The 14,101-nt window shown below is 43.3% G+C and overlaps 1 protein-coding gene across 7 annotated transcripts in view; it reads left to right on the forward strand.

Moving 5' to 3' along the window:
• Window positions 1–1,704: 1,704 nt before the first annotated feature.
• Window positions 1,705–14,101, forward strand: part of LOC310866246 (transcription factor COE3) — an 84,364-nt gene continuing 71,967 nt past the window's right edge. For all 7 annotated transcript variants that reach the window (XM_083775762.1, XM_083775766.1, XM_083775764.1 and 4 more), the window contains exons 1-6: window positions 1,705–2,418; window positions 2,688–2,844; window positions 3,129–3,192; window positions 3,596–3,651; window positions 5,399–5,472; window positions 7,670–7,738. In XM_083775762.1, coding sequence (XP_083631888.1) covers window positions 2,288–2,418; window positions 2,688–2,844; window positions 3,129–3,192; window positions 3,596–3,651; window positions 5,399–5,472; window positions 7,670–7,738 — 551 coding nt within the window. In that variant the 5' untranslated portion in view covers window positions 1,705–2,287. The remainder of the gene's footprint in view (window positions 2,419–2,687; window positions 2,845–3,128; window positions 3,193–3,595; window positions 3,652–5,398; window positions 5,473–7,669; window positions 7,739–14,101) is intronic.

The following is a 14,101-nucleotide window of genomic DNA, read 5'->3' on the forward strand; positions in this document are numbered from 1 at the left end:
GAATCGCCTCGGTGCGTGTAATCAGGGGTTAAGTTCTAATAAACGACTTGAAACCGTGTGCAAAAAAAACACTGTGAGTTCTGGGAAAGATCAGAAAGATATTTGCAATCTCGACAGAACAGACAAAATAAAATAAATAAAAAATCGAATAAAAACTATAATCATCACAACGTGCACTTCTTGTCTGTTTCACCTAAGAGGGGGAGGAGGGAGGGACAAAAAAGATAACATGTCAATGATGAGATAACCTATTACGAATCTTGCTTGATACTTTCCAGAAATAATAAGAAAGCACCCTTAAATGATCAAAAATATTATTTTCACACCCTCGTTGTGTGACGAGGCAATTTGCCAATAGATTTTTGTGAAAGGTGCAAGCAACAGCTTATAATTCACTTATCTTTGGCAGCAGCTATTAACCCTCAGCACCAGCTAGATAGATTGCTCAGGATATAGCACACATCTCTCTTCCTCCTCGCTACACCCTCCCCTCCTCTCCTCTCCTCTCCTCTCTTCCATCCATGCTCTCCTCCTTTTCACCACTAATGAACCGAATTGGTTCCTTTGCCATGCACCTCTCTCTCGGTCAGACAGACTCTCGGACATGTGGGGCAGTTGGCTCTTTTTGAAAAAAATGATTAAGATGTTTCTGATTACTACTGATTTCACAGGACGTGCGTGAGACAAAAGGGCGACACAAAGCCATGGATTTCCCCTCAAGTTTGTTTAATGTCACCATGCACCACCAGACACCTATATCCTCTGATTATTAGCTATGTCAAAAGAGGCTGTGATATGAAAATCGTGAAATATTTGCATGCACCAGGAGGTGGTGATTGATTTGGTTTGACACGAATAAGCGTGCAGGTCAGAGTCAGACTCACATCTATAGTGATTAAAATGCTGGTATTTTGTGGTCTATATTAACAAAATTAAAAAATAAATACATAAAGACACATGTGTTATACACAGCATACAACAAAATGAATGCATGAATGCTAACAACTTCTGTTTAAATATTTAAACTAAGAATGAATCTAATTGATTTATAATCACATTATCTTCTGTAAACTCGTTTATCTTAATTGAATAATAACTGCAATGACAAATACACTATTATCTCGCTGCGTCATTATAATCACCATCAAATTATTTACTTTTAAATGAAGAAACACGATCTATAATAGCTGGAAAAGAAAAATTAAGATTTATGGTCAATGTATTCTTTGGTGCTTGTTTCGTTACACCAGTGAGCAGACAAATCTCAACAAGTCAACATTGCACAATGACATATAAATGTAATGAAAGTTAAGGAAAATAAACAATATGGATATATGTTTAATTTCATATTAAATAAAGCTATTAACATGTAAGGCCATATACAGGTTATAAATGTAAGCCATGACAATCTATGAATTCCGAGTGTATATATTTTTCTTTCCTGCGCGGATATTGTGTGATGGTTGAATTTTCATATCATTAAGAAAAAAAAATTCAACTCACCACATAGGCCTAAGCAAGAGGAAAAGTAGAGCGACTGTTCTCAGGTTGCTGCTATAGGCTTGCTCTCGCATAGTGGAGCGCCACTGCTTGACAGGAACCGTCAGAGCTCCATATATGGTCAAAGCTACGCCCCATGAGCGTCATATTCTGACAGAGCCTCTCCCGTGGGTTTAGAGTTTTGGCTCCCGGGAAAGATTTCAGTCCTCGGGGAAAGAGGGCTTAGTTTTGCATGTTCCCATCCATCCTGCACGACGCGAAAGGCCCCTTATCCACCTCTCCTGTGTACTAGGAACACCTCCACCGGTGATCAGCCTTTTGCCTGTGTTTGTCTTCTTCGCGGAGACGCGGCAACCTTTTTCAGGAGTGGTTTTATTCAACAAGAAGTCCTGAAGGTTTTGGATGCTGGTGCTTCGGGGATGTCGCCACTTTGAGAGCATCACCAAAACACAAACAACTGCCATCGATTTTTCTGTGAATCGCCAAAAACAAAAGAGGAACAATAGCAACAACAACAAAATCTCGCCTATTGAACAATTCACTTTTCTCCAGTCTGTGGATACCACTCTAACTAAGTACAGCACTTTGAGAATTGTTCACACAACGTTCCAACGCAGGACGGACTGAAGAGGGAGAGAGGCAAGACCTGTGGACCGGGTTTTCCCTCGCAAGTGTGAAGCGGCTCTCTCGCCACTTATCCTGTAACACCCCGAAGGATAACGCGCCCTGGACGTTTATTTACCTAATTTTTCGCAGGAGGCGTTATTTTCCACGCAAATCGTCCTAAATGTTTGGGATTCAGGAAACTATACCGCGGGGTGGGACGACGATGAAGGAGGAACCGCTTGGTGGACTGAATTCGGTCCGCTCCTGGATGCACACAGCTGGGGTTGTGGACGCGAACACGGCCGCCCAAAGGTACGCATGCCAAATCATCTGATTTTCTCACGCATTCCTCATATCGACCCTCAATCCCCTCAATACTCTGTATCAATTACGGTCTCCCAATGCCCCCCTTCGGCTTCCCCTTCTTTCATTACATCAGATTACCCTTATTGTGACAAATCAAGAAATCTCCCCGTTATACTCAAAGCGTGCTTGTGCATCTCCAATGTTTTCATCAGCTCCATCATCTATCCCCCGTGTCCGGTACTTAACCGAGATGGTCTCTTGTTTTCTCCCCGCAGCGGTGTTGGCTTGGCACGGGCACATTATGAAAAGCAGCCGCCTTCCAACCTCAGAAAATCCAATTTTTTCCATTTCGTCCTGGCGCTGTATGACAGGCAGGGTCAGCCCGTGGAGATCGAAAGGACAGCTTTTGTGGACTTTGTGGAGAAGGATAAAGTAAGCGCTTATTTGAGAATATAACAACATCACCGTTGTTGATAATCTGCACATGTATTGAAATTATGATCGTGTTCTTTGAAATGACAATTGAGTAAGTAAGGGGAGTGACGTGCACTTTATTGATTTTCTTTTTTTACTCAATCCGTTGATGACAGACAACGGTTGCATGAAGGCAGATTTTCCTGTTTTTTCCACCCACAAACTATTCATTTCTTTTCAATAGATATAGATGTGAAAGGACAATTTCTGAGGATATTGATTTTCACTATTGTCTCCTGCAGGAACCAAACAGTGAAAAAACTAACAATGGGATACATTACAAACTACAGTTATTGTACAGCAATGGTGAGTAAAGCAGTCTTTAATGTTCTGAAAACATATAGGTATATATACACTAATCTATATAGGCTTAAAAAATAATAACATAACTACTACTACTATAGTCTACTACTATTAGGCTACTACAACCACCAATCATAATAATAACAATATTAACAATATTAATAACAACACAAAACAATTAATAATGATATAGGTTAATAATAATAATAATAATAATAATAATAACAATAATATTAATAATAACAATTCAACAATGACTTAGCCTATAATGGATGTAAAATAATTATTTTGTTTTCATTCTCTTAATTGGCGTAAAATCAAGACTGTATAATTTCCTTAAAAAAACTATACAACCTATATATGCTCTTCCTATAACAAGTCTTATATATTTTTTTCTTCTTCCCAGGCGTCAGAACAGAACAGGATCTTTACATACGGTTAATCGATTCAATGACGAAGCAGGTAAGCTACTGTTACTCGTGTTTCCCAGCATGCCCAATGTGCCCAATCCATGCACTGCCCGCACGACTACACTTCACCGGTGCAAAACTTAACACGCTGCGCAAATTGTCACCCCTGAAATATAGCATTTTCGGGTGCGTTTGCAAAATGCAATCATCCTCCAAAGAAAATCAAATTACCAGTGTAACAAGAAGAGACAGCTTCCATTTTGTCTGTTTACGTTGGGCCATATCACATTGCATAGCTGCAAAGTCAATTTTGCTTGACCGAGGGTTAGCCTTCTTTAGACTGAGTTTTGTCCAGCATTACATTTTGAACTGCAGGAATGGTCTGCAGTATGGTGCATGATTTGATTTGACTCTCGCTCATAATGTCAAATGTAATATCACAGCAGCACACACACATTGAATTTGTATGATTTGCATAGCCCATATGTTAGAAATCATAATGTCTGCAATGTTTCATTTCAATTTACGCACCCCACACACAGACTCCAGTGCAGCAATACTAAGTTATGGTGAAATGTACACGTCGCAATACCATGCCTTATGCACATCTGAACCCAACACACAGCCCAGCAAACACAATTACAATTCATAAAATAAAATCAGGCGGTCGAATTTGAGCTTTCCAGCAGTGTTTTTGTTATTAAATTGAGGTTTAAAGCAGAGCCATTCTGAATAGAGCCGTGAAGCATGTGCCACACACTAGACGCAGGGAACATTCCTGTGCGAATGATCCGAGTCAATGACGCAGAACAAGCAGTTTATGGATTTCTGTTTCTACAGCTGCAAATAGCGACATAAATCAAACCAATATAGATAATCACCCGGTGCCCAACAAAAAAGATACATCAAGTCAAAGCAGAATTGCCTTCCACAGACAGAATGTGATACAACTATGCTCAGATTTGTCACTTTTACAAATCCACATTATGTGCTGGCCTGCAGCCGACATGCAAGACATTTACAATTGGTAAAATATGTTGATTATTTTATCATTTTAGCGCGCTGTATTAATAATGACTCGCCATGCAGCATGCACGCTATTGCATTTTGGTATACATATATATCCGTATGAGTGAGTAAAGTGGCTTATCCTTAGCATAAGAGGAAGGAGAGAGGGATGGAGGGAGGGAGAGAGAGAGAGAGAGAGAGAGAGAGAAGAGCGGCAGAACTGATAGCTCCACGCCATCTGTTTCAGCCAATGCTCAAAAATTACTCAACCGTACCACCAGACACGCTTTTTATCCACAGAAAGATCATTGTTAGCGGCTCAAAATAAACAACAGATTGGCCATTAACACTTTCCCCCAAATATCCCCAGATTATAAGCATATTGATGACACTTCTATTGGATCTCTCCTCGTGAAAATCTGTCTTTCTCCCTCCCTCCCATGCGTGTGTGTTGTTGAAAAAATATTTGTGTTTTTTAATATAATCTATAATAATAATAATTATTAATAATATTAATAATATTAATAATTATTATTATTATTATTGTTGTTGTGGTTGTTATATTAATATTGCTGCTCTGGTTGCTATAACAATTGAAATTATTAATTGTTTAATTGTAATTATTTCTTCACAATTGTGTCATCATGCATTAATATTTCTTTGCAATGCTATATGTGTGTTGTGAAATACAAGAGACGTTAGTGTATTGTTGGTTTAGTTGTTTAATTCTGAAATATAGTCACAGTGGTGACTGTATTTATATATTATTAACATCTCATTTTCTTTCAAAGGCTATAATTTATGAGGGTCAAGACAAGAATCCTGAAATGTGCAGAGTTCTTCTTACTCATGAAATAATGTGCAGGTAAGCATTCTTTCTTTTCACTCAATTCATTTTGCCAGTATAGGCTAAAAGACATTCCCTCTCCCTCCAACACATTTAGCCACTCATGCATTGATGCAGTAATCCAAACTTATATGGCAGACACGCTGCAAAGCCCCGAGTGTTCATTTAACCCATGAGAGAGTGTACACATGAAACCAAATAGACCCATGAGTGTGTCCACGTGGTTTCATTTTACACTCACAGCGTTGCACGGATGGATAAAATGAACACTGAGGATTTCACTGTGCATATATAATACACCTGTAAAGAGAAGCCCTCAGCATGGGGTCTGCTTTCATTTCAAACATGGACAGCCTAATATAATCCAAACTTCGTTTTGGGGTCAGGTTAATTGCATGTATAATAAACAATCAATGACACAATTACACACATGGTTAATTGTGTCCTCCAGTCCCCCCCCAACCCCCCCCCCCCCCCAAACCAGTACCCCATGGCACCATGTAGGCTGACAACACAACACAATGTGTTACCTACAGTATGAAGTTATGCATACAGTGATTTCATATCTATCAGCTTGATAGCTGTCTTGTTAGTCAGCTTTCTCTCTGTTAGCAGAGAGTCAGTTCTCGCTTGATCCCACCTGTCATCAATGATCAACCAGCCTTTTAGCATCATTTAACCACATAAATCTCAACCTCTCATGTTCCCCCGTGCTATTCAGCGTTGTCATTGATACTAAAAGGAAAAACGTCTTTTGTTGTTATTGTTGAGCTCAGCATGAGCTTTGTGAACATTGAATTCGGATACTGTCGGTTAACCTCTCCTTTGTTGCACCGGTGCATTGTTCAAGTTACTGCTTGTGAGCAAGTGCAGCACGAGAGAGAGAGAGGCGAGAATGATTTGTCTTTCTCCATGCATAAACTCATCACTCACGCTCAATTTATACATGCATCCATCACTTATTTGTGACACGTTGAATATGCTCATGCTTCGAGAGGTAATATTTTTCCGTCACAGGGGAAGTACATTTTGCTGTAGGAATGAGGACCCAGTAGAACGGCTGCCTATTATCAGTCACAGACACACATAATAAGTGCCCTTCATAAAAATAATCCTCTGCACTCCACTTAAAACAAATATTTTTAGGCACGAGAAAACAGCATCCTTTGAATTCTATTATTGCTCTGATGTTTTCGCAGCACCTTATCTACAAAGCTTGTCTCTTTAATAGGTTTTACTACATAGACATGCCGGATATGAGACAAAGTTAAATTCTATATGGTTTGACTGACAGATAGCCTCCTTCAAAGATGTTGTTTTTCTCTCCCTCCCACCATATGGCACTAATCAATCATATCCATATCCATATACACATGTATATGTTTTCATTTCAAATGGAAGCTGGCATGCTGTATTTGTGATTTATCCCCCCAACCCCCCCCCCCCCCCACACACACACACACACACACACACACACGCACGTGCACACACACACGCACACACACACACACACACACACACACACACACACACACACACACACACACACACACACACACACACGCACACACACACACACACACGCACACACACACACACACACACACACACACACACACACACACACACACACACACACACACACACACACACACACACACACACACACACACACACACACACACACACACACACACACACACACGCACGCCCACGTTTGATTAAAGTTCCAATCAAAAGAACTGAAGGCAGTTAGCTATATAGGCTTATATGGGGGGAGATGGTTGAAACATGTGGTGAGGGATAGATTAGTGCGTTTGAGGCCATAATTGATAAATGCCCCTCAGAAATATTGGTTGAGGGTGGCACCTTGCATCTCCCCCAGAAATAGCAGCTTGGCAATTAGAGGTAAACAAAAGCTGAAGCTGTGAAAAGTGACTCCCCTGCCTCCTGGCCTGTTCCCCGCTCCACTCCCCTCCCCTCCGACGCTAAGCCAAACAACACAACATGTTGTTTTCACCATTTTTATCAGCCATCAGCATCAATGGAATGGATGGATGGACGTGGTGGAGGGATATTTCACTCTATTTACTTTCGCTTGTATCGAAACAGCTATACGAGGCAATGTGTTTGCACGCGGGTGTGTGTTGTTTAAAAACAAAACGGCGCAAAAAGAAAATTGTTTGTTCTGAAACACACTGTCTTGTGTCCTTAGCCGATGCTGTGACAAGAAAAGCTGTGGAAACAGGAACGAGACTCCATCAGACCCAGTGATCATCGACAGGTAGGCTTCATCTAGTCTCCTATATGTGTGACTGGCATTTATAAGCAATATAGTGAGGGAGTGAGTGTCTGTGTGCGTGCGTGTCTGTCTGTGTGCGTGCGTGCGTGCGCACACATGCGTGTGTGTGTGAGTGAGTGAATGAGTGAGTGAGAGAGTGAATGAGTTCCCATGAGCGAAATGGAAGAGTGAGCAAATGGATAAGCCAATGAATGCACACGTCAATGAGTGAGAGCTCCCTCCTGATGTGTCTGGGTACCCAGGTGGGCTGACTTCCACCCTCAAGCCCACAGTGTGGGAACCGCGGCTGACTCTGTGTGAGTGTCTGAGGGGCGTCTTTCCCAGGTACCTGTGTGCTCTGAGGGGCGGTCGCCACCTGGCTAGGGTTTGCTCAATCACAGGTGTTTCAATCACAGGAGGATCATGCTGGGAATAGTCCTAATTAGCCTAGGAGAACTTCACGTTCATTTGGCTCCCTTCCCTTCTTTGTTTACGGCGGTGATGCTTACATTGTCAATAGTTGTTTTGGGGGTTTTTTTCTTCCTCTATTGACTGTGTTTCCTCCTCTTTTTCTCTCAAGTTAGCCCTGAGCTTAGAGGTTGTTGAAGATTTGTTTCGAGAATGGATAAACGTTTTACACGTTTTTACACCAGCCATTTGTTTCTGAAGCTTCGGGGGTGGAGGGCGGAGGGGGAGGTTTATATAGTACATTGATGTTGCCTTCATCATGTTCTATAAAGGGGTTAGGAAATATCGTTTTTAGCCACTGACATTTGCGCCTCACTCCGTGTTTATGTTACCCTCCTCGGGCCCACTTCTATCTTCCCCGGACTGAACATGTTTGGGTGGGGTCGGGCCGGGCGGGTGGGTTTGCTGAGGTTCATGGTGGTGGGGTGCATTTCGGATGAGGTGGGGGGGGGGGGGGGGTCACGATTTCGGCGTCAATCTCAATGTAACTCTCGCCACGTAGCGGGGAGAGACAGCAATGCTAATGTTTGACTAGCCAGAATCACTGTTTGCTTAGTGGAGAATGCCTGGTATCTGACAGAGGGGACAACTCTCTTATTAGTAATCAAATAGGGCTGAGCAGTTGTTGCCGTCACTCCACTCCAGCGGCTTCTCATGCATCAGGAAGTAGGAGTGCTGGCTGCCCTGGGAGCCTGGATGGATTACCAGAGCTACTGCTGTCTGCACCCAACACACGCACACGCACACACACGTACACACACACCACACACACACACACACACACACACACACACACGCGCGCGCGCACGCACGCATACACACACGCACGTGCACGCGCACGAGCACACACACACACACACACACACACACACACACACACACACACACACACACACACACACACGCACACACGGTACTTGGATATGTGTTGTTTATACTGTGGGTTATGCTTTAAGAGACTGTTTATATTGCGTTGTGGCATTAGTCACAGAGCATGATATACAACTGTAAATGGCTGATGTGCTTGACAGGACAATATATATAGAGAGAGACTGGGCTTCGTGTGCTGTATCTGTTACAGAGTGGATGGCTTCATATATTGGTCAGATGTGTTGCGGAGGAGCGATAGCACGCACATTAACATATAACTTGAGACGTGTACTTTTGTTTGTCTAATTTCCGCTGCTTTCATGTTTGCTTTGTGTCGCTCGGCTCCCTTTTTACTGCTTTGAGTTTCTCACACCATTGTTCTTCAATCTGCGGGACAAAACATGTAACATAAGTACAATAAGCAAAATGAATGCATGGAGAATTAAAGTCAAGCAAGAGGGATGGGAAGAAAAGAAGAACAGGGGGAAAAAAAGAAGGGGACGGATATTGTAAGCTCAACTGGCTCAGGGAGGGCTCCGATTTTCATTGTGACGAGCCTGAATAGGAGTAGAGTATCCCTTTCCTTGCACAATGAGCGGCTCTGTTGAATCACAAAAGCATATGTTCCTCATTAGACCCTCCCATTGTCTCCATGTCGTAACTATGAGCCCGTCAGCTCACCCTAACAGACCCACGCCGGTTCCCAGTGACTGGAGGAGGCTTGCAGAGAGGGGCAGTTGTGAAAGGTTGCTGGGTTGAGCCAGAGTTAAGTCCGATTAATACTTGGTTGCGCGCCGGTGTCGCGCACCAAAAACAGTAGATCTACAAGCTCGCAGCAGGTCGTAGTGCGACGCGTTGGGAACTTGTGTCTCTGGCTGCTATTTTCAGTGTGCGACACGGCACGCAACCAAGTGTAAATCATGCACTACTGCTGACATGACTGCCACACACTGTGGGCTTTTACTAGGTTCAGTCTATTTACCGCAATTACCTGGCTATTCCCGCTGAACTTGCGGCAAGCTTTTAAAGACACCATGTTTTACAGCCATTTATTTGTTACATCTGTCATTTTGTCCTGCGGTTGCTGTTGGCAAAAAAAAGATTATTTCCAGTTGAGTAGAACATCGTTGAGTGAGAGACATAAACCTAGTGAAGAGGTTTGATTGTTGAATCAGGCATGACTCGTCTGTCTACAATTACAGTACGAAAAATAGCTAGCACTGCCACATTTCCTAGAGAAACAGTAGCATGGCCGAACCTTAAGAAACAGATTTGGAGTGAATCATTGATGGCGTTCATTTGCTGTAACATTTTCCCAGATGGTACGAGGGGGAAAGCGCACACAGCTAGCTGGCATCTAGCAAGACATTAACTGGCTTTCCCATGGATCTGGCATATCTAACGGAGTTTGGGAAACTTATCATTCCAAATGTGTCCTATTTTCCTGCGGTCAAGCCAGACATCTGTTTACCCTATTTTCTCTCAGAGTTTTGATACAGATTTTCACTCAGATTTGTTGAAGAGGAAGGATTCTCTTTAAAACTAAATAAAAAGATTTAGTTAGATATACTGTAGGCCTAACAGCTGTCACAAAGTTTCAACACTGTTTGGTGACTAAATATTTCAGCACTTACATTTGATGCCCCTTGCATTATTCATGCTCATTTTTGGATGAAGAAAGAGCCTATTTTTATTACAATTCTGTGTGTTTATATGTGAGTTGTGGGGGGATTTCAGTACCTCCTGGGAAAGCTGGTCCATCTCTGGCTCTGTATAAAGAAACTCTATTGTATTCCAGTTGTGTTAGCAATACATATTTTCCCCACAGTCTCCTCATCAGGAAATGAAAACGTTGGAGACTATGTTGGCTCTGGCAGAAATAGAGGAGACACTGATTTCATTTAGTCACTAATTGTATCTCTATTGCTATGACTACAGCACTTTGCAGTTGGTTATAATCATATCTCCCCTTTATGAAGCCAGCAGTGGAATGGATGTCACATCTATAAGCTAATGGCGCCTTAAAGTAAGTGGGGGCGTGGGTTTATTCAGACGGTAATTTGAGTCCTGAGAGGTATAGTGATGAGGTGCCCAATATCTGATTAGGCGGTTTCCCCATTTACAGTATATGTAGAGCAGTGTATGGCCAAACATAACTCAATTTGGGATGACGCTTCTGGACTGGTATTTGTCTTCACTCTCTCCCATATTGACTTTGTCTTCCCGCGTGTGAAAGATTAGATACATTGTTCAGGCTTACACATGGATTTTGTAATAAGAAAGCACATGCTGTTGAAAGAGGAGGGAAAATGACTCATTCTGCCTGTCAGAGTTCAAAGGTCATACGTTACACAGAGGAGATGCAGCAGATTATGCGAGGGGAGCTGGGGGTAGAGAGAGAGAGAGCACTATCAGCGTGCACGCAACCATACATGAATTTTGAATTTAATGTACGCTCCCACGGCTTGGAATCCCAAGTCAATTTGCGCTCTGATTCAGAAAAAGGACTAGTCTTGGATCTAAACATGTCAGCTCCATTTATTCCACCGGCAACGCCACTCCCTTTCACTTCCTGTCACAAAGGTCAAAGGGCACTGACCTTTGGAGTGCTGCCCAGCCACTGAATAATTCATGACATTGACTTGTTTTTTCCCCTTGTCTCTTGTTTTTTTTTTTTTTGGTCAGCACACATGGTTGTGCTGTGGGAGGCTTTTATTCATTTAGCTCATTTATAAAGGCCTCACCGCACCTGTTCGTGTGTTAATGCAATTAAATTTTGGCGTAATGTAAATTTTGCTTAGCTTTCTGTTATGTCCCTCATTAGTGAGCCTGTATTTTCTAAATGACTTAGCGCTATCGTTCATTTATGGAACACCTACGAGGTCATTTCCCAGAGTGCACTTTTACTTGTTGTCTAGTTGTTTACCGACAACAAAAGACCGTCTCACATGTGGTTTCTTCAGCCTTCTAAGAAACAAATCGGAAAATGTGTGCGGCTCCCATCTGGTTTTTGCAGAACCGCGATTACCTCCAAAATCTGAACAAATGCCAGTATTTATAAGGTCAGCCCTTTATGCGGAAATGTGATGTAAATGAGAATCAGTGAAAGGGGACATTAAACAAAATTAAATTCATTGTCTCCTTTAATGTCATTTACATTTTTGGCTAAGCCCTGGACTGTCAAAGAGGATTTCTAAAACCATTTTAATTACACATCGCCAAATGGAAAAGAGGGCGTGATTTTAGCCCTCACTGTTTTGATAACCTGCAAAGAGAGGTCTGTTTATGAAGTACCTAAATGACATGTTTTCACTGCATCTACCGAGGGGCAATTAAAATTACACACGTAGGACGTGATAATGCGCTACTCCGCTCCTACCAGCCATAAGTAAGGATGATGCAATGGAAGGGTCACAGAAGCGCTCTGTTGTTGTTATTGAGAGTCTCTAACGCTGCAGGTGCTGCTCGCAGATTCTTTTCCATCATATACTGTAGTGTAGCTTTACAAGCATTGGACCATGTTTGATGCTCTTAATGTAGTAGTCAATTAAAACAGTTGCTCTTGTATTGGAAATTCTCTCTCTCTCTCTCTGTGTCTCTATACACACAAACACATACACACACACGCACGCAGGCAGGCGTGCACGTCGTACACACACACTCACCCAAAGTGCGTGGCTCAGAAAGCCATTTCCATCTCAGCATTTTATTTACGGCTGTTTTTGTGTAACTCGTGTGACAGACGCGAGTTTTTGACACCCGTTGAGAAACGGGAGAATAAACCGACCACCCCTGGCCAGGCCGACGTGCTGTTTGAGTGAAGCCTGTCTCCTCGTGAGCCAGGGCAGGGAAGAGCAGGAAGTGTTGAGGGCGAAAGCTGTACTTGGCAGCTCTCCGTTGGCTTGCACTTGCCGAAAAATGAAACCCAGACCCTCTCCGCAGCCCCGGAGCCAGAACCTCCTTCCCATAGCGCTCCAACATCCAGGATTGGGTAATACTGTTCACTAAGCAAAACATTACCTCAAATTATTCTCGCCCTGTTTTCTATTCCCTCCTCCCTCGTGTCGGTTTTATCGCAGTTTGTAAATGTCAAGACACGTACAGAGACGCAGAGTATAAATGATATTTTCCAAATTATGCTCTCATGTTTGGGTTCACATGAGTGGCGGCTGAACGTAACGTGGTGCCTGGCGCTCCCACGGGATGCCCACCTCACTGGGGTAGGATTCCCCAGTGGCATCAGCTAATGGCAAGACTTGACAACAGCAGAGAAGCCGGGGGTGTTGTGTTTTACTAGTGCTGAGCAGGGGTGATGACTTTAACATGTGTGCGGAGAAAGAACGAGATGTTTGTGCGTGTGTGCACGCACGTGACGTGTGTGTGTGGTGTGCACATGTGTGTCGAGTCGACATGCATATGAGTGCTTGTGTGTGCATGTGTGTGTGTGCGTGTGTGTGTGTGTACACGGTGTGCTAAAGAGAGGTGTGCAGTACGAAAAGAGTGGTGCAGGCCAACAGAGCGACGGATTGGGCTCCGGCTTGACGGCAGTGAAAGACGAAACATGGTTCCACATGTGTTGAGAAAGAGCAGTCCATCTGTCCGTGGAGACAACCCCTCCCCCTCACCGCCACCCAGCCCCTCCTCTCCTCTCTCTCCTTCCCTTCCCTCTCTCCTCTCTCTCTCTCTCTCTCTCTCTCTCACCCCGCCAGCCCACCCCCCACCTCCACCAACTCTCTCTGCTCCCCTGGTTCTCTGTGCTGACAGAAACAAGGCCAGAGCTGGGGTGATGGGATGAAGGCTGGGCCAAGAGAAACACTGGCCCTTGCACATGCAAACACACACACACACACACACACACACACACACACACACACACACACACACACACACACACACACACACACACACACACACACACACTGGAGAGAAAAGGTTATCAGAGTTTTGTTTTGCTTCAACTTCCCCGTCTTCTGGCGCATTTGTCGACTTCGCGGAGCACCGCCACTGACAGGGTGCTTGAACGCGGCC

Source organism: Protomyctophum parallelum (genome assembly GCF_964188405.1).
Source record: "Protomyctophum parallelum genome assembly, chromosome: 10".
In the NCBI taxonomy this organism is placed as follows: Eukaryota; Metazoa; Chordata; class Actinopteri; order Myctophiformes; family Myctophidae; genus Protomyctophum; species Protomyctophum parallelum.